Consider the following 21,710-nt stretch of genomic DNA (forward strand, 5'->3'; position numbering starts at 1 on the left):
TCGCGAGTTGAATATCAAGCATTATTCGACTTGCTTTAGAACACCAAAAAAAAACTCCTTCAGATACCCATTTTACTTTTATATGCATCTGCAAACGAACGTGCTGCAAAACCTAAGAAACATTGAATTAAAAATTCTGTTAATTGAAATAAAAATAATTAAAATAATACAAAATTATAATCATCTAATAGGCAATGAAAAAATACGCAAAGTGCAAAATAAATGCGACGCTCATGTTAAAAATGCACAATCAAATAAAAAAACGCCGTATGTAGTGCTGATAGGATGGTAAGTGAGGGAAGTGATTCGGTCACAAGTGAAAGAGAAAATTCTGCAAGATAGCTTGTAAATTATTCCATTCTGTATGTCATCTACGGTGAAGCCAAGCAAGATTGGTGTTACACCATAAATAAACTACAAAATTTTTAACCATTAATATATCACTGGTATGTTTACTTACACCGGAATAGTTTTTCCATTCCCCGTCTTATTGCAACCGATGTTAACTCACAATGCCTTGCACGATGACATCGGTTTTGGCGAAGTGATTTCTGTAGAGTTTACCGACAATACCGGCTTCAACGAGTCTCTGCAATGTGCTGGAAATGGTTTCGGTGTACGGAGTGTACTTGGGCAGGAACCATGTGAGATACCCAGAATAGACCTGCGAACGGCACGTTAGATTCAAATAAGTTTATGTTTATCAAATTCTGTTTTATGTTTATCAAAATTCTTTATATTTATCAAATTCTGTGTCAAGATTCCTGTAAAATATCCTTTATTTAAGAGATGAGGAAATATTCTCACCTGTTCTTTGAGAACATATGTTTCTTTGCTAACTCCATACTTCATCCGCAACCTCATCAGGTAGGAATAGGCCTCGATGAGAGCGTGAGTTCCATTCTCAACCATCTCCATGGCAGGGTCGTAGTAGTGATCTTTGAAAAAGCGAATAGGCATCACTCCTCTTTCTTATCCTGCGCTCCGCAGCCAATGGCTTACACCATGAGGTAAACCACTCCTTCTTTAACTATGCTACTACCAGGATGAGTAATTACAACAATTATAACAACAGCAATCAAAAAGTCAGAGGCAGCTGAGGGTCTTTGCAATCCAAATTTCTAAGTCATCACATTCAACCTTAGTTCCTTAGTTTCTTTAGTAGTTGTTTCAGACGTAGCAATCGCAGGGCTTCTATGAACAAGTCACGAAAAGTTCAAGATTCGGCGACAGGCCACATCAGGCCTACTCTTCAGCGCCGACATCACTATGTCATGTTATGTTATGTTATGCATTGCATTAATGCCGCTCACGATATAGGCCCGTATGCTAAAAAGGGCACTAGCACTACGAAGTAGCACTATGCACTACGAAGTGTCCTGTTGGTATGCTAAATACGTCACAAACACTAAGCACTTCGAAGTAGCTCTACAATGTTTAGTGCCGCTTAGTGTCGCACTACTGAGTACTGATTCGCGTATGCAGAAAGACTTTGAAGTGCTACTTCGCTGTTAGAGTACTTTATAGTGCCGCACTACGCTATGAGTATATTGAAGAATGGTAGTTAAGTGCTCATATAATTAATTATTCCCTAAGTATTCCTCATTCTTTGCAGAAGATTGATATAAAATGTCTAATTGTGATGGTATATAATGGTACTAGTGAAAATTATGATGGTGAGCTGAAATTCGCAATGCGTCTGCGCATCTTTCTCATCATATATTCATAGGCCACGCTTCCCAAAGACATTGAACACAAGAGAGAAGCATGGAAAGTTCTTGCAGAAGAATTCAAAATGACTCCAGAAAAAATTCAAAACATGGTATCAAAAACAAGAAAAGTATTTTCTACTTCTACGCTGTTCATCTGTTTCGCCAAGGAAAATGTCAGCCATAAGAATAACATGTTATCCACCGAAGCGGTACACTTTTTTATATTCATGGCATGTAGTTCCTGAGGTTTTTACGCGATGATGCCTTTGCTGTAAGCCAAACAGATCCATAGCTGACGAAGTAAACAAGGTGAAATATACCGTAGTGTCGTCGTGAAGTGCGGTGTGTAGGCACTTCAGATTTTTGTAGTGCGCGTTATGCTTTTGGCCCTATTTAGCATACCAACCGTAGTGTTCCATGCCGCACTATGGCTTGTAGTGCGTAGTGCTACTTCAAAGTGCTAGTGCCCTATTTAGCATGCCAACCGTAGTGTTCCATGTCGCACTATCCCTAGTAACAATTTTGGAAGGGGCCCAAATGGGCCAACACCACCGATTTCTTTACTGGTTTTGCTTTATTGGTAGAATGTTGTAGCCACATAGCAATGTCATGCACATTCAGAGTAAGATAGCATCAATGTGGGCCCCATATGTTGAACCCGTGATGCCACCTCATTTCCACATTGTCACATGGGCCCCTCATGGGCCCATTGTACAATTGTTACTAGGGATAGTAGGCACTACGGCTTGTAGTGCGTAGTGCTACTTCGTAGTGCTAGTGCCCTATTTAGCATGCCAACCGTGGTGTTCCATGTCGCACTATAGTAGGCACTACGGCTTGTAGTGCGTAGTGCTACTTCGTAGTGCTAGTGCCCTATTTAGCATACGGGCCATAGTGTCATACTTAGTGTACTTTTTAAACTGGCAAATATTTAAATAAATTATTCTTTTTCGCCTACGTCATAACTCAAATGATTCCATATATATGTTACTTTTTTCTGTTGTATATTCAGTTTAATAAATTGAATTGTTTTATTATTAGAGGGAATTAATACACATATACACAGAAAACGTAATTTTATTTAAGAAAAGACTCAAGCGGCTACTACTATAATCGTTGAATCTAAAATAATACAGTCTGCGTATTTTTGCCGAGAACTAAATCTCACCGTCGCTTCTGAATGAAAAGAAACATTGTAAAAATTGCAAATCAAAATTAAATTCGCTTCACTTAATGCGCCTCAATTATACTTCGAGTGACTCGTGCAAACAGAGCTCAAAATGGTCTATGTGCCATTGGTATTGCAGTTATTTAACTGCAATAGGTCCAACAATAAATTCTTCTTCTTCAATTCTGAACTAATTTGAAGGAATAATAACTGAAGTTACTGCTTGTAAACAGAGGGTTATTTGTCGTAAAATTTCGTAAATGAGGACCTAATAACTAAAGTTACCGTCTGTAACAAAAGGCGAGTAGATATACAATACATTACATCAACGATTCTGCAATGTTACTAGTACCTATATAACCCTGGTACGAGCAATTATCGTCAGCAGACAAACGGTTTAACAGTTTTCTTGTTATATAAACATAATCAGCGCCACTGACCTTGTGGGAAGAGGTCAAGCTTGTTCCCGATCCTGCGCAATGCGTTGTCAGTGGAAGCCTGCAGAGCCTCAGGGACGAATTCTCCGTAGTCCATCATGGTGACTCTAGAAAGTGTCGATATTATACTCTCAGTATTATATTAGTTTTATTAACAGGCTAACTTCGTACTTGAAAATAATCAATGAATGATATCAACTTGATTTTTGTGCATGCTCCGCAGCTTACTGGCTGCACGTTCAGTTCCTTAAACTTATAGGAACCAGAACGCATACAAAAGTAGAAGAAATTGATCTCTGATGTATACGGCCTTGTACGGATACGTCTAATCAACAAGGTGCAGGCCTGCCTGGGAAAATCTGTGATTAAAAAAATGAACGTTACGTGGATCTTCAAACATGATAATTCCTTATTTGAAACATGGTTAAGGTATTAATGACTGAATTGAACACGGCCAGAATAATATCATGTACAAGATCGGATATGCGCTCAAGATTTTTGAACTTTTCATTACACGAAAAGTCGCATAAAAATGCGTGAAAAAAAAACACTTTTCCCTCATATCTCGCAAGCGTTTGTGAACGATTGAACAATTTAGCTTTCATCAATCTTTGATTCTTATCACTAACAAAATTCGGGGACCGCCTATATACTCCGGCCGAATTGTCACTACACACGGCGCAAAGTTAAACTGTGTCTGCTTGGCCACCCGATCGAACTCAGTTTCTGGTCAGAACCGCCTTTCCGACTTCACAGCCACCCGAGAGTATGATAGTATGACAAGGGTTAGCCGAGCCGGGTCATACCGAGTTAGCAAGCTGCCCAGAGGCTGTCCTTCGAACCATGAGCCGAAGTGGACATAGCGAAGCTGATTTACGTGCTCCCCGAGGGGTGGATAGCTAGAGGTCAGCATAGCCCAAGTCCACAGTGCGATTCATATACCTTCCCGAGCGTAACGCAGCCGGGCATCTTCACGGCTTTCGACACATATAGCGCCCACCACAACAGCGCCGTTCAGTCACAGGCACTGGTTCACACCGGAGCACAACTGGCCGGAGCGCAACAGGCCCTACTGCAACAGCTACTCCTAACGTAACCTAACCTAACCTTTGCCGCCTGTTGCGGTAGGGCCTGTTGCTCTCCGGCCAGTTGTGCTCCGGCGCTGTGAAGTAGTGGCTGTTTTTTGCAAATCGGATTTACTGTTAGCCGGAGTTACCCACAGCTCATTGATCTGAGGTTGTGTGCAGCTATTGCATGCTGATGGTTGGCGTTGGGCCCAGGGCCTGTTTACGAGTCAATTTTGTTACCCACGGCTGCGCTCATCTCCCCGAGTCATATGCAGCCTAATGCAGGGTCGCCGGCGCATCTAAATTTTGTCATGGATGCGACCCAAATAGGGCTAAAATATTATAAATATATGCACTACAAAAATTGTGATAAAATATCGTGTCTTGCTCTCCCAGTATTTTTACGCGTACCTCAGTGGTGACTCAGCGAGCTGCTTAATGGTCTCGATCCTGACGGGGTAGAGCGGGACTGTGAGGAACGCAATGAGGTTTCCGTTGTACGCCGCGATGAAAACAACGCACCCCATGTACCAGACTGCCATCCACACTCGCCGCCACTCGCCCACTCCAAATGTGGACAAATTCATGGATTGTGCCACCAGAGCACCTGCGACCTGTCATAGATAAGATCAACATTATTAAGGTTGCACACACTTAAGACTAAAACCATTATTTCATTTTTAAGTGCATATTGTATTTGGTATCACCTACACGCAGTCAATTTAATATTCGGAACGTAAAAATTCAATTTGGTTATTCTCATCTTGAATGTTAATTAGTAAATGCATTGAAAAATAACCGCCCAAATATCTGGAATGATGCAAAGTTTTGTTTCTGCATAACTAATCAAATCATTATTTCAAAATCGGTGCCCTGCTCCCAGGCTGAATAAATTAGTCATCCTGCGACTACTGCTCGAAAAAATATTGTGGTAAATATTGGTAAAGGTTTTAGTCTTGGTGTAATATCGCAAGCTTTTGTGTTTTTGCTATAATTTTTGGTGTTATTCGTACTCAACAACGTGCTAACGAGCGACTTATATCTGCTCTCTCGTCTTCTAGCTATAGATAACGTGTTAAGGTAAAAACTTCTGCGAATCCCACACGTAACTAAAATTTAAATATACACGAATGAGAGTAGTGTAAACCGACTTTAAGCCAGACTACTAATTTGAAACAAATTTGATTTGAAATTGAAATCGAATAATTTAAAGTCGTATGTGTGGCGTTGTACTGTGAGACTCTCACAAGGAAAATCGAGAAATTCGTCTGAAAATAGACCTCTCCTTTCACACCGAAACTTGAAAATTGGATTAATTTTATGTCAGAGCGTGTACTGATTCTTACCAGAAGCAACGCTTTACTGATCTGAAGTTCTGAAGAATCATCCCCAACGTCTATGCGAGTTAGGATCGGGAACATCACAGCGACCAGCAGGGTTACAACACCGATGCTGATCCACGTAACTCGAGCGTAGGGGTAAAGGACGGACTTCCACTTCGGCAGAGGCTTGGGAAGACGGGCCATGAACGCAAACGCTTCGGCCTGATGCGGATACGTCGAATCAAATGCAATGTATCGATCAAGGACTATCGTGAAGTAATTGATTGTAATATTTTTTCCATGATAGGCTATTTCGGCCAACATTCCAGTCCACGTTCCGTTTTCAATTGATCCCCACAAACAATCAAAAGGTTCCATTTCCAAATTATAAGTAAAATTCAAATGAGAACTCACGATATCCAAAGCGTCTATGTTAGAACCTACGCATGTGTCATTGTGAGGGTAAGGCAGAGCGTAAAGCTGAGGATAATCATCGCACCAGGATGCGAGTTGCAGAACGCTTCCAGAAAATGTTGCAAAACGATCAATGAATAATGACTCTTCTTTCTCAAAGCTTTGCACTGTCCATCGTCCGAGCAGTCTGAGGGAATTTCTTTGTAGGGGAAAAGTCGTATAAACCAAGATTGTCTCAAAAGTTTTACTCGGTGTAATAATAACTGCAAATTTCGAACATTGTATTGCTTTGGTATCAATGAGTTTAGATAATTCTACGTCAGCGCTCAGGCTCAATACTACGAGTTTTTGTGGACACCACAGAGATGGCTTCTCTATTAGCTTGTCAATTTTAAAATCGTTTGAATCAATGAGCCAAATGACGGAAAAGTTCTTCCCGGAGTAAGTCTTTAACGGAAACTTCGTGGAATCGAACTCGTCTGCAGAAGTTTGTATAACAGCAGAGTCCAAAGTTTGCACTTCGTTCCAATAGACGTTAGAAGAATGAGTGTCATCAAAGATGAAGAGATCGTAGCCTTTGAGAGGACCGTCGAGCAGTTCTTGCAGCACCAAAGTTCCTTGAGCAGACCCGGGCAGTGAGACGCTGGACAAAACATTTGAATTGGACGTTACAAAAGGCCATAAGAAGACGAGGGGGAAAACAAAACTGAAAACTGTCAAGTGAATCCCGAGTCTCGATTCCGTTGACATTTTCGTAATAGTAAACTCCTTATATATGGTTTATTATGATTCCAAGAGTCAAATTACATAGCCGAGGTTATATCCGAGAGTTTATAAGTAAGATTGTCGGTACACTGCTGGCCAAGGCACTCCTAAGGCCACCGCCCTGAGGAGTATGAGCTGCCGAACATACACTCGCTTCCATAAAGGCTTCACTGGGCACGTTATTCACATTTAATGGGCTCGGAGGCGTGCATTATTGAGTGTTGACTACGCGCTTCCTGGCCTGACCTCATATTTATTGGATGTTTGGGATAAAGTTTCATGATATGAGACGTTCATAACATTCAGCTCACTAATGTGCCCGATGCATATTTAATTTCGGCAATCTCGATTTTAATTACACGCATTCAATGGGAGTAACACGAGGATAAAATGAGTGTAAAGTAAGTACTTGGTCTTGCAAGACGTCCTTATTTATAAACTTTATCAGCTTACTGAAATTACGATGTTTTTAAATTTATGTGTAATATGAATAAGATAACTCTACGGAGATTTTGACCATAAAGGGCATAATTTGTTATCAAACATGTCTTCATGAAGGGATTTGGTCTAAATATACCAATTTGGTTACGTAGACTCAATGAGCTGAGACTCCACTTTCCATCATTACTGGTATCATAAGGTTTCAAGAAGGAATAATTAAATAAACAAATATAAATTTTCGATATGCGTTTCTCTTAAATTTATAATTTAATAATGGCTTAACACATTTTTAGAGTCTCCATGCACATTTTTATAAATACATGGTGCTCTTAATCAAACATGAGATAGCGCATTTTAATGATACAAAGTTCACATTAGAGGTAAAACTACATTCAACTTATGAAAGAAAACCACATGGATATGGCATTTACTTTGATAGGCTTTTATTAGAGAGTAGATTAATAAATCATTTCTCCCGTCAAAGAACCGTGAACAACAACTATCATCTGCTGAACTCGCTATGCCTGTAGACTGCACTGAGATATTAGAAAGCATTTTATATCATGACCTTTTCAGGCATAATCTTGAAAAGATTCATAATATTCGTCAATATTAAATTATATCTTTAGCTGATGAGCGGGTTGAAGCAAAGAATCGTTCTGTGCATTTAAATTCTGTACAATATTGGAGATAATTTGATGGATTAGGACCCCTAAAGTAGATCATTTTGATTAATTTTTGGGAATGATGAGTTTGTGAAGAAAATTTTTAGTAGGAAGGTTATATTCAAATAGACTGCAATTTGACTAAAAAGTACAATAATGTTTGTGCAACTGGAAAATCTGTAGGTGAAGTCATAAAATATTTCAGCGAATTCATACCTTAGTCTACCCTAGACATTCTCGTCAACTTACTTTTAAAAAATTTCGTCCAGCTATTTGAACTCGTGTATGATCCGCTTAATAATTTTCAGTATATTTTTGTTCCATATTGATCTTTCATTATTAATAAGGATTTTGGAAGTCTACCACGGAAGGAATCTCGGCAGGTTGGATAAAGTAGTATGGATAAAGTAGTATGTAAGGTAGTGGATTACAGAAAGGTTTGGGTATCTGCTAGGAATTTGAACAAAACGAATGTTTCATGCAAACCTGTAGCGCCTCGACTGCATGGGCAGCTTCCTTGTCAACACTATTATGCAAAAATTTGAATCATTGCAGTCATTTAATGTAAAGGCTACGCTCGCACAATAACCAGGATTCGCGTGTGCAAAGTTCGATCGATCATTCATAGCACAGAGCCAATCTATGTTGCAAAAAAATTAGTGATAGCGAAGGCTTATTTCCAGTAATAGCCACTAACCATGCGAGAGTTTCTGAAATTCTGTAAATTTGGATTAATTCTCCTGAATGTTACCTGATGTTTTTAAATATTTCTTTATTTCTATACCGAATATGGTAAATTAGACTACAGTTAACATTCCAGCTCGGCTGAAATTCGTCACTTATATTCTGTAATACGAGAATGAAATTTGTCACAGGTAGAGAACCCTCTGTATAAATTCATACGCGATAATTATAGGTGAAGGCACTCTACAATTCAAAATTTTTCTTCATCTAAATAAAGCGAAAATAGCCGTAAATAAAACTTGAACGCCAGGTGCATATAACAAATTACAATATGTAGCCGTCATTTTCCCTTTTTCTGAAACTTGTAGCAGTAGAATTAGCCTACTCGACGCAGTTGATTTCACAAGCGTCACAGCACTCATTGTTAGCCCTTGATTACGGATGCCTGCACTACCAGGGGAACCAAGCTATTCGGTTCGTTTGATTTATCGTTTGTTTTCGTGAATTATTGATTATCCTGTTTAATTATTGTCTTATCTTGGTTCATATATTATTTCATGTAATTAGCATATCATTTTTTCTTGTATAATTATCTTATGTATATTTGTTATTTTCTTTCTAGAAACCGTACATCATGGAACACTCGTTTTTTATCCTGCTATGATGGCGCGTCTTTGAATAGTTCGCTAAACGTTCTCAAAGGACTAGGCAACAAGAAAGTCCTTTTCACAATATATTTTCTAAAAATAGTAGATTGATTGATGAAATCAACATGCGACAGAAGCAAAATTTAGGTGCGGACAGAAAGAGCTTTTTTGAACAATGTTTTCTATCCAGTGTCAATAAGGATTGACACTGGATATTTCAGCCGTAAACCTCACTCATGATATGAATGAAGAATGAAGAAGAATGTTTGTAATCATATTTATCTACTTCCGGAAAGTTAGGTGAATTTATTAGTAAATTATTACAGCATTATGTATAAATACCACATAACCAAATATCAGTATTTATTTGGCTATTTATTTATTATAGAAGTGGATGCGGTTTGCATAATCGACATCATATTGCTTAGTGAGTAGAGATATTATTTTTTTGGTCAAATATAGAATTTTTGCTGCATCACATCCGTACTGATGTCTCGTCACTTGCAACGCATCTCCTTCACGAAGTCAGGCAAGAGCAACAGAGAGGCAGGCGACAAGCGGCTACAGTGGAAGCGGTCTTCTCCAGGCTGCGGCTGCTTCACAGTGAGCTCATAGACCGCCTCGTCGTCTTTGACTTCGGTTTTGGCCCATTGCAGGAATTCGCTCAGACTATTTTCCATCTTGTCCGGTGAGAAATCAATTTTATTTTTGAACTTCTGAAAAGACACGTGCATGGCGTGAGAGGATCGAATTAGAAATGTTATGGGACTAAACTTTACTTGGAACAATCAGAGCTCAGTAGATCATTCCCATGTACACATTGATTTGTGGCTCTTTCAGGTCATGACTATTCCCAGTCGTGCTTGATTGACAGTTACGTGTTCGTAGCTACCTGAGGTGTAAATGGCTCCTAGCTGGTACAAGGGTACATGATAATAGAGTTTCTCAAGCTTTATATTCCAAACAGCAAACACTTTCACTTCTGGCTAAAGGATGCAATTAAATGATAGCGAAAAACTTCCATGAACACGCAGTTGCGACGAACACGTTCGCCTAGCAACTTCACAGCTGCGTGTTTCTAGAAGTTTTTTTTTGTGAATGAAATAGCGCCACATTTTGGCCCAGAAGATTTCGAGTCACATTATTCATCAAAGACATAAAAATTACAATGAATCATTACGATGCAGAAACCGTTGAGTAAGGTTTTCCCTGGAAAACGCGGTTCTTACCTGACAATAACAACAGACCTCACAAAAAATGTTCTCACCTTCTGCAAATCAGGCAGATCCTTCACGCGGAAGGAGCGTATGCGCCTCACGACGCCGCTGCCATCCCGGAAACCGCAAACCACACGCTGGATGCCCACCGGCCAGCACTGCGCCCACGTGTCGCGCATTTTGTACGGATTCAGAGATTGTTCCATGGCATCGAACTTCAGCATGCCCGTTTTGAGCTCGATCAACTTGGATAAGTTGGGGAGCCGATCGACTTTGTAGAACTCCTTGATCACCCCGTCTGCCTCAGCTTCGTACAAAAGGGTGTGGTTTGCCAGTTCGGCTTGGACGATGACATAGTACGATTTATTCTCGTCGTTTCCAGTGGAAGGATCTGCGCCTGAATAAAACGTTATATTCTCATTTTGTGTTCTGGTCAAGTACGCATGGTTCAATCGTAAAAGATGTGAGAATAAAGAAATATTTAGAGTTTTTAACTCGTTATATGAAAACGGTGCGGCGTGATAAGGTATAATACATTATGGTAGCATACCTCAAGCGCAGTCGACGGTTTTTACTCTGAAAGGTAGCTTACTATATACTGGTGATAGCTATTTTATACTGCCGCTGAAGGTTTACTCATGGGCGAATTGAAGAGTAAAAATAAAATTTGTGATCTACGGCTAAGCCCCCAAAGCAATTCAGTTCAACTCAGTCCTTTTGGTCGTCATTCCATTGATCAAACCTGTCACATGAGGTGCAACTTGAGCCATGTTATTTCAGAAAAAATTGTGTACTTCTCATACAGCCAAATCACATCTTACCGTACGTCATGAATTGCTCGAACTTGAAACCATAGGAACTGTTCTTCTGCTGTTCTTCGCTGGCGTTCTCTTGTTCTTGCATCTCCTTCTTGGAGGGCACACGGATCAGAAAAATTGTCTCGCCAATCCTGTAATGCAATAAGTTCAATTTTGAAAATTTTATGATCAAGCTAAAAATGAATACTATTCCTTCAACTGACTACCAGCTAAAATAGACAAAGAATAACCTGTGTGATCGAATATAATGGACCCCACTATATTGAATCTATCAAATTAAAATATATCAAGCTGTTACATAAACAATTCTAGAAAACACTCACTCAGGGCATTTTTGATAATAAAAAAAAGTATGTCTTAGTTGAAGATTATACGCTCAAGTTATTTGGATGCGAGTAAACTTCAATATCTAATTACGACAGGGAATTATCCAACTCTAATATATTCTAATATTATCGTCGTATTTATCGAGTTATTTATATTGAACGAAGAAATTTTTCTTCTTCTTTTCATTCTGAAAAATGTGAAAATAGTATCAATTTTGATATCTGAGCAACAACTTTTCATGCGGATTATTTAATTATTGAGAATAGCTAGAGGTGATGCTTCGTTTGTAGCAATGGGCAGATGATTGATAATTTGGCAGATGCATGGACACGACGTAGTCTCAAGCTCTAAGCGGGGGATGTGATGAGTCTTTGTGGGAGGAGATTCCGCGTGGCCATTTGACCGCAATAGGGTTTTAATGCAAAGAGATTAGTCAAGCGACTGAAAATGACAGAGTTGGGTTGCCTGGGTTTTTAGAGAAGTTAGTGTTAACAGGGCAGCTGTTTCTTTACCTACTTATTCCATATCTTCCCAATTACCGTTCCTTGCGATCCGTGAGATGGACAATATGCAAAATAAATTCTTAAAATACAGAATTTGTCTTGTGCCTACAGTGGTCTGCTTGGCTTAGTCTCTATAAAACAATCCTGAATATTACAGAAACAGAGGTCAATAAAATAAAAATCTGGCCTTTCGTTCATGCGTCCAGGAGGGACCTCCCTAAAAGAACCTTTGAAACAATCGAAAGAGTGGTTCATTCACGGCTTCATCTCATTCTATACTAACTTCCTATGTTGAACTCCGCTTACATGCAACCGTTATTTTCCAATCTCCGCTCTAGTAAACCGATTAGTCTTGGTGGCATGCAGTGCAATTGGTACTCACTTGGTGGCATGCAGTGCAATTGGTACTCACTTGGTGGCATACAGTACAATTGGTACTCACTTAGTGGCATGCAGTACAAGGTGTTCTTCCTGCGGGTAAATGGAAGTAAGAAGTCGTCGCATCACGCGGCGGCTCGTCACGAAGTTAGGCTTTGCATTCATGCACTCCGGGTGCTCCAAGATCCATTGCTGCAGTTTCTTCAGTCTGTCATTGAAATGATTCTTCATATTCTTACGCTGCACCTTATCCATTGCCATGTTCAGGTCCATTGGTGTCTTCAACTAATTAGGGAAAATGTGAATTAAAACATTTTCATAATTTTGTAATGGGACTTGACCTATATATGGATGCTTATGCACTCATGACTTCCATCAAGTTGATGTTCAAATTTGGAGTGCCATTGTAGCCAGAGCTTTTTTTATGCAAATTAGGTTTCACGTACCGATGTTTTTATCGTACGCAAGCATGCTTCTCTACTCTCCGATTATCATGGTCATGCATATAAACTGGAAATTATAGTGAGAGCAGTCGAGAAATATCAGAATATCATTAGACCCTTTTCTGATACTTCTTTCGATGTTTTGATGATATCTCGTCAAAATCTAAAAATTATTTTCAATAAATTTTTTAGAGTGAAGTAAATTTATGACATGGGCTTTGCAGATATATCATGAACGAAGTTATGTAGAGATGTTATGAACGATATTATATAGAGATATTATTGACGATGTTAAACCTTATACCTCTTATCTATAGCCAAAGCAATTCATTTGCAGATGAATTATGGTGACAATTAAAAGTACCAAGACTGGGCAGTGAGCTATATATACTGTATATTATATGGGTTCGATCCCAGCTATCAGCGATAGTTCTGGTCAAATTGCCGAGGAGGCCAAGCGGTAAGTTACAGAGAAATTGAAGCTATAAGTTACGTGTACTAGACCGCAAAAGGCTGTGAATATTCTGCAATATTAAGAATCGGCTACAGGTCAAACGGCTAATGCAAGCTGTCACCACTATTAATTTAGTCATTGGCATATGTCCATTCGAAAGATGATGGTTGCGCCACGTCTGTCACCGCACAACTACAGTAGCTGTTGGCAGCGCTTCGAAAGGCTTGTCATGCCGATTCAGGCATGGCAGTTTCGCAGTTCTCGAAGATGAAGCCTGATGGTGCGAATATGTTCTGTGCCTGCTGTCTAGCTTTCCGGAGACGACACTTGTTTTCAAGCCTCCGATTGCGTAGCTCATCGCCCCTCCGGACACCCTCCCAAACAGCCCGTCGCCAACCGCGTCGGTTGTCTGCAAGCTGCTCCCAGGTTTGGGGGTCGATATTTGCTGTTTTGAGGCTGCACTTGCAGACATCTTCGAAACGCAGTGCTGGGCGGCCGGTCGGGCGCGCGCCTGGGGCTAGTTCTCCATAGAGCAGGTCCTTGGGAATGCGACCGTCCCGCATGCGATGCTCGTGTGTTTGCGACCTTGTCTTCGCATGTGATGTGAAGGATGCGGCGGAGGCAGCGAAGGTGGAAGCACTCTAGGTGAATTTCCTGTTTAGCGTACGTCGTCCAGGATTCGCCGCCGTAAATACGGGCACTAAGGACGCATGCGTGGTACACTTTAATCTTAGTGTGAAGCGTCACCTGCTTGTTTGACCACACCCGTTCGTTCAGTCTGGCCATCACACCAGACGCTTTGGCAATCCTCTGGACAATCTCGCTGTCGAGGGACATGTTGTTGCTGATGGGGAGCCCAGGTTGGTGAAATGCTCGGTGACTCAGAGTTGTTAATCGTCATAGGTGAGTGATAGATGGGGGCGCCAATACGTCCTGACCCTTGACGTTGGTTTTCCTGATGCTGATAGACAGGCTGAACTCCCTGCAAGCGTTGGCAAAGCAGTCCATCGGCCTTTGAAGATCCTCTTCGGTATGGGAAGAGAGAGCTGCATCATTAGCAAAAAGCAACTCACTGATGAGAACAGTGTGGACCTTTGTCTTTGCTCTCAGACGAGCCAAATTGAAAATTTTGTCATCGCTTTTGGTATGTAGATGAATGTGTGTGGAGTGGAGTCCCTAAACGCAATCTTGAGCAACAGTGAAAAGAAGATGCCGAAGGGAGTAGGGGCCAAGACACAACCCTGCCTAACCCCGCTTTTGATACTAAAGGGCTCTGACGTATTGCCATCGTAGCTTACTACGCCTTGCATGTCGACGTGGAAGGAGGAGTTGATGCTGAGAAGACCAGGGGGGGGGGGGGGCAACCTATCTTTCCCAGCAACAAGAACAGACCTCTACAGCTGACTAGAATTAAACGCCTCTGTCAGGTCGATGAACGCAATGTACAAAGGTCTCCGTTGCTTTCGACATTTACCCCGCAGCTGGCGGAAGGAAAAAATCATGTCTGCTGTGGACCTCTGGTCCCTGGAACCACCCTATACTTTCGAGTATACACGATCAGCAAGGGCTTGTAGGTGACCGAGCACTACACGGGCGAAGACCTTGCCCCCAGTGCTGAGTAGCGATATCCCTCTGTAGTTGTTGCAATAGCTTCGGTCGCCTTTATTTTTGCACAAAGAGACAATCTTTGTGTCGTGCATGTCTTGCGGTACCTGGCCTTCTCTCCAGCAAAGACATAAGAGCTCGTGAAGGGGGCTCTAAGGGTTTCCCATCCTCTCCAGCAGCCCTCCCACAGGAAAGTTCGTCGATGGCTTTGTTTAACTCTTGCACCGAGGGTTCAGCATCCAGAGCTTCGATGGCAGGCAAGTCCTCAGTAGCGTCCAGCGCTTCCTGTGAGACGCTGTTAGCATTAGAGTAAAGGTCGAGATGGTGTTCTACCCATCTGCTTAGACTTGCTGAAAATGGGCTCACCCGACCTAGACCTCAGTAGTACCGCTTTTGCCACTCGTCTCCCAGTCGCTCGCTTGATCCCCTCAAACATCCCCCTAACATTGCCAGAGTCTGAGGTCTGCTGGATGCTGTCTGACAGTTGCAGCCAGTAGCTGTTTGCGCAGCGGCGAACCATTTGTTGGGCCTGTTTTCGAGCCGTTCGTAGTTCCGCTGACTTGAGTCACTTTTATACCGAAGCATCGCTCTACTTTTCCTGTCGATGACTGGTTCCAACTCACCGATGTTGGCCTCAAACCAGTCAGCACTTTTGCGCTCCTTTGAGCCGTATGCCATGAGAGCAGTCGTAGATGGCGCTCCGTAGTGAGCGCCACCCATCGACTGAACGCTGTGCCCATACATTCGCCAGCGAGCAAGTCGGCAAGATGCTCGACTAGAATTTGGTTTCTTGTGGGACAGGAAGCCTTGATGGCATCAATTCTTGGCGGGCACTTCCTCTTGATGGTGTGTAATACCTTTGGTCGAATTTTGATGTTCGATATTACCAATGAATGGTCACTGCAGCGGTCAGCGCTGTGGTACACTCTTGTGTTGCGCACGCTGTTCAGAGTCGCCTGGTGTGATAATCAAGTCCAGCTGGCGCCAGTGCTTTGATCTCGGATGTATCCAGAATGCATTGTGGCACAGCTTGTTCTCTAAAAACGGGTTCGTCACGCACATGTTGCGGTAGCAGCAGAATTCTAGCAACCTCTGACACTTTTTATTTCATCTTCCCAATGGCAACGCTATACTATACCATTATACCTTGAAGTACGAACTAAGTTTTGAGTAATTACGAGCCTTGAAATGCGTGTCGTTAATAGGGGAAATTTTGATTTTTAATTACTATCCATATTCTATTCACAAGTTACTTTACCTTTTTTTCGGACGCTTCGTCCCAGTCTATGACGATCTGTGCGCAGTTTCTTCCATCAAAATCCTGGATCTCACCAGTCATAGAATAGTGCCCGATGATTGTAGGGGAGAAGAGCACGGACGAACTGCACGTCAAATACGCAGGATACGTAAATTAGGAGCCTAATGCGTACAATTAAGGGTATCAGCAAGCTGCTGATACATTTCCACACATATTCATGAGAATACCATCCCGCCATGCTATATATTGCCATCGATTCGCAGTTGATCGTGTGGTTATAAAGAATGGGACTTCCTTTTTATTCTTTGAGTGCTTCGATGATAAAATCGTCTACTTCGTAGTTTTGTGGCGCGGTGATGAATAATTTGAGTAATCATTCTGTTCAATTTATTTATCACTAATTTCTGGGATGTTTTTGATACAAAGATCGCAGTAGACAACAAAGGCTTCAAGATTTCTTCAACGATATAAATGGTCTGATTGTGTTGACTTAAACCATGTCCTCCGACGTGAAGCAAACCTATACATTTCATACATAATTTCAGACATCACCCAGCTTTATTCTCATACGTTTGTTAATGCAGCTACAGTAAGTCAAAGTGACGGTATAAATTTTGTAACAAAAAAAAAAAAAACTAAAATTTTTAGAAGTGTTTATGTTTCTGAAATTCTCGTCTAACAGAGCTAAGCAAATGGCCAGCAATTACAACGAGAGATTCACCCATGGTAATCATTTAATTAATTTGACCACCGATGGAGGCAGGATCTTTTGACCACTTCAAGAGTTCAATATCAAATTTACGTCAAGAAATGGCAGGTCGATGAGCAGGCTAATATCAATGTTCTTTACTTCATAGGGATAGATTAGATAGGGGTAAAAGAGCGATATTGTTAACCGGATATACAAGGATCCGAGACTATCCATGGATCGAAGTTTTACCCTTCAAACGTCTCCTAATGGGATTCTTCAACGACTCAGCGAGTTAGGGAGCTACCGTTCACCTCTTTGTCAATTTCAACAACTCTTTGCCAGCAACTGAGTTATTTTCTAGAATCACGTTTTTTTCTTTAATTATACATTACCTAGCCAATAATTCATCAGGTGAAGCATTAAAAACTCTGATCTCCTAGAAGACATTTATTAACAGTAGCTTGACTGCCGCATGAACTTGTAGGAATAAATACCGTTACGAGTTTCCACATCATCATTCTTGTCTTACAAGTTATCCGAGAAGAACTCATAGGTTCGTTAAGTTTAGGAACATCTTTTGCAAGTAATATACTCTTAATTGCAATCTATAGACACTACGAAATTACACATTATTTACTTCTGTCTATATATAGCAGTAGAAAGTGGCATATATACATAGCAGCTGAAATTATATAAGTGCTGCAGAAAGTGGCTGTCATAAACCTTCTGTCACACAGCCTTAGGCTTACTGGATTAATTCAAATCGTCACCAACTCTAAGGATTAGAAAATAACTGGATTAATTTGAATCTACTCTAAGGAATAGAAAATAACTGGATTAATTTGAATCTTCATCAACTCTGAGGATTAGAAAATAACTGGATTAACTTGAATCGTCATCAACTTTAACGATTAGAAAATAACTGGATTAATTAGAATCGTTATCAACTCTAAGAATTAGAAAATAACTGGATTAATTTGAATCGTCATCAACTCTAAGGATTAGAAAATGTCTGGATTAATTCGAATCGTCATCAACTCTAAGGATTAGAAAATAACCCATCAAAACTCAATCAAAACACGGACTAGAGGATTTTAGAATTTAACCTTTGGCATGGTTCGAGTAGCCATTCTAACCACGATAAAAGTTATATCTAGCCCTCTTGCATCAGTAATTTGAAAACTTACGGTGAATTCAGTTAAACAGCGGTGGGGCCAAAAAGCATCATACTACGATAGGTAAAGTACCAAACTGGATGCGGATTCCAATATGAATATGACGCAGCGGACCGGTCTCTTTCGCTTTGGGCTAGACATATTCTGCATTTGCGGCAGACATATTATTGTACATCAATTTGTTCTCGTTAAATATAAGAACTATCGGATTACAGATCATGGCCGTATAACCAGGAGCAGAAAAGTGACGCTGAGATCGTACGTGAGAGTGTAGCGCTGCTGTGATGTATGTAGATCGTTGAAGTTTACCATACAATCATTATAGGTATGTATATTTGACTGACCTGAGCGATTTTAATTGTTAGGAATTTATTCATGTTAATTGGTTTGCCATGATTTATAAAGTTGCTGGTCAATAGACGTGTGAATACCTACGTATCGTGTATGAATTTCTTGTAATTAAAACAAATTCACTGTTCGAAACAGAGAATGACAAATTTAGACGCCTCTTATAGTACTTAAGAATGAAATTTCGCAGCAAACTGAAGTTCCGCAAGATCAAGTTTGGCATAATATCAGTTTTTTTAACTTTCTGAAAAAAAGTTCTAATGCAACTAATTTTCATATACAAATCTAATTCTCTTTTATTGCGCGACTCCAATAAAGAGTGCATGAGCCAGACAAGCTCTGCGTGAAGTATCTATCCAAAACATAATTTTGTAACAAGACCATTTGCGGTTATGGGAAGTCTATAAGACGGTTTAATAGCCGAAATAGAAATTAAAGTCAAATATGGACAACACGGAGAGAATAACACAAATCTTTCTATTTTAGATAATTCATTTTTGAAAGTGGAAAAGGTCCAACAAAGTTTGAGTTCGCGAAATCTTTTAAATTTTGAGTCATTACATGATGAGATGTCAAAATTGAGCTCGAACGATCAATCCGATTTCGATCGAATTAAAGTAAATATATTACCTGTTCTCAGTCCCAGACGGAGATGCCATCGCTGATGATCAATCAATGCTCCACAAAGTTTATCTGAAACATAAAGTCAGCGATTCAATTTATTTAAAACTATTGCAAATGGCGAAGTCAATTTTACGCCATATGAGTTTAAATATTTCAATACCGTGTTATCGCCTTACTTTCGCATTCGGTTCTTGTTATTCTATTGACGGGCAAAACGAAAACGCACTTGTTTGAAAGACGCCTAGCAGAGCTGATAACATAAATTTTCAGATAGTCTTTACTGTATAAACTATTATAAAGATGTAACGATTTCCCTAAAGTAGATTCCCACTTCAAGCGCAATCCGAACCAAAAGCGTCGCATAAAATTCTCAAGCCATCAGAATAAGGAATAATTTCCCAGAGAGCATATTTTTTTGGCATATATAACCTCGACGTTCACCGAGTCACACTGACACACATACAAAACAAGCGGTCGTTGACTCGTTGTGTAGTGTGTACTGGCTGTAGAATAAACGACGATCGGGCGATTGATGTAAAATGACGTCATAAATTATCACTCATACAGATGGCCAGACCGCTTTTAGATTTGATAAGAAAATTTACACGAATACTCTCGGCTTGCTTTGATGCCAAAGGGTAAAAGAGTTGGCAACTTTGTGCCATAAAGCTTCCATCCAACACCAGGCGCATCCCGATGGACGAAGATGTACTAACGAAACGACGCCACATCATAACATAACTTAGTGATGTCGGCGCTGAAAAATACGACCTGATGTGGCCTGCATGTCGCCGATTCTTGTACTTTTCGTGACTTGTTCACAGAAGATCTAAAATCACGTCCTTTTACAGGATCTTTTCAAAACTGACGATAGTTAGAATTAGCTACTAGACTTTGACCGGGTTCGATGTGGTGCAGATGAAAAGTGGTGCAATAACTGCAATCATTGCTTAAGAGTGACCGGCATTATTTGGCATATTCTCCTTCCAGGACTCCTCAATAGACATAGTTTGTGATTACTGCTAAGCAAGGCGAGATGATCACCGTACTGACCGTAGTTTAGTTAATAATTATGAGCACCTCTTTCTTCTCCCAGGATACAATCGACAAATTCGGAACCTTGTTTGGCGAGTTTTTGGTGTGTTTGGCGAATGATAAGAATGCATCCTGAACAAATTTCTGAATTAGCTAAAATATTAAATTGAGAATTAATCAGGCTGTAGCGTCGAAACGAGCCTCATGTCATAGTTGATCTCACTGAACTTCTACATGAATATGAATTTTCAAAAGTTCTAATTTTTTTTACTTTTGCTGACAAAAAATATGTTTAAAATGCAGCCTAGTGATAAATTGAGCCCAGAATATCATTAAATAAATGACGACAGATTTATCAAATAGGCCACTTTTGATCAAGTTATTAGTCCAGAAAAAATAAAATCTAAGTTCTGTGGAACTCTCGACTCGACAGGATGAGCGAAACGATTAGGTATTTTAGCCGACCACGTGTGACGTGGCTGCATGAATTTTAAGTAGTTAGCTAGTTTTATTATGGATCTAATGAATTTAAATTTCATGTTTACAATAAATTTAGGAATTAAATTAACACAGTAACTATATAGACACACAATAAACTTAATTTGTGGATCTGTACCTATAAATTTACAGCACCACAGCACCGATAATGACGCAACTAGTCTCGACTGCAATTGAACACGGACTGCCTAAGCTTTGCTCGTCGGAAGTTCGGATGCATGCATGGAGCACTGCGTTTCACTGAGGCATAAAATTGCAGTCCGGAAAGGCGTGTCATATTCTCACGCGAGGTCTTGGTGTTCTAGGGCCGAACGCATCACTCATAGCTGCCGATTGAACTGGTACTAGAGTGAACAAAGATTAATTTGTCTTTCAATGAGTTTTACTGAATTCAACGCAAGATTTGTAACACGCACAGTGCAATGGGTTAACAGTCGCTTATGTGTCTGCAGTGGAAAGCATTTTAAAAATATAAATAAATTAGAGAATAAAATCCCAAAGAAGTATCTTAAGAGAAATATTCTCGAATTAATTGATGTTAATACGACTGCAACTAAAGTTATAGGACAGGCCGAAAATTTTTTGGCTTTCATTGTATTCGTTTTTGGCTGCCATTGTATTCACAGTTATTTTTTAACCATCAAATTGCTCAGGCAAGTGCGAGTCTATGCCTGTTATCCTGATCATATATTACAAAAGTGAATTAGTTATAGAGACTGAAACTAACGTAACTGCTCTCTCTGAAAATAGATCATATATTCGCCATTTTGCGGAACAAACTCTATCAGGATGACAAACACAAGGTAAAAAATGTCATGAACATTTACACAGCGACCCGCTTATTTCCATTTGGTTCATAATGATCTGAAGGATCTGTTGTGAGTGTCACGGAGATTGCACGGAACATATTTTCAGTCGTTAGTTGGATTTTATCTTCATAGTCTTGAGCTTCACAAAGCCCAACTCTGCCAAGAAGATCACCGATGACGTCAACAGGCCGAGCACGAGCAGTAG

The 21,710-nt window shown here is 40.3% G+C and overlaps 1 protein-coding gene across 1 annotated transcript; it reads right to left on the reverse strand.

Moving 5' to 3' along the window:
- Positions 1–9,395: 9,395 nt before the first annotated feature.
- Positions 9,396–20,893, reverse strand: LOC108671583 (decapping nuclease DXO homolog). The gene is made up of 7 exons (XM_018159143.2): positions 20,815–20,893; positions 19,170–19,232; positions 16,326–16,449; positions 12,630–12,850; positions 11,361–11,488; positions 10,590–10,936; positions 9,396–10,038 (listed from the first exon to the last, which is right to left on the reverse strand). The coding sequence occupies exons 2-7, from the start codon at positions 19,196–19,198 to the stop codon at positions 9,820–9,822; spliced, it is 1,068 nt and encodes a 355-aa protein (XP_018014632.1). The 5' UTR covers positions 19,199–19,232; positions 20,815–20,893; the 3' UTR covers positions 9,396–9,819.
- Between the last annotated feature and the right edge of the window lie 817 nt (positions 20,894–21,710).

Source organism: Hyalella azteca, unplaced genomic scaffold (assembly GCF_000764305.2).
Source record: "Hyalella azteca isolate HAZT.00-mixed unplaced genomic scaffold, Hazt_2.0.2 contig283, whole genome shotgun sequence".
Classification (NCBI taxonomy): Eukaryota; Metazoa; Arthropoda; class Malacostraca; order Amphipoda; family Hyalellidae; genus Hyalella; species Hyalella azteca.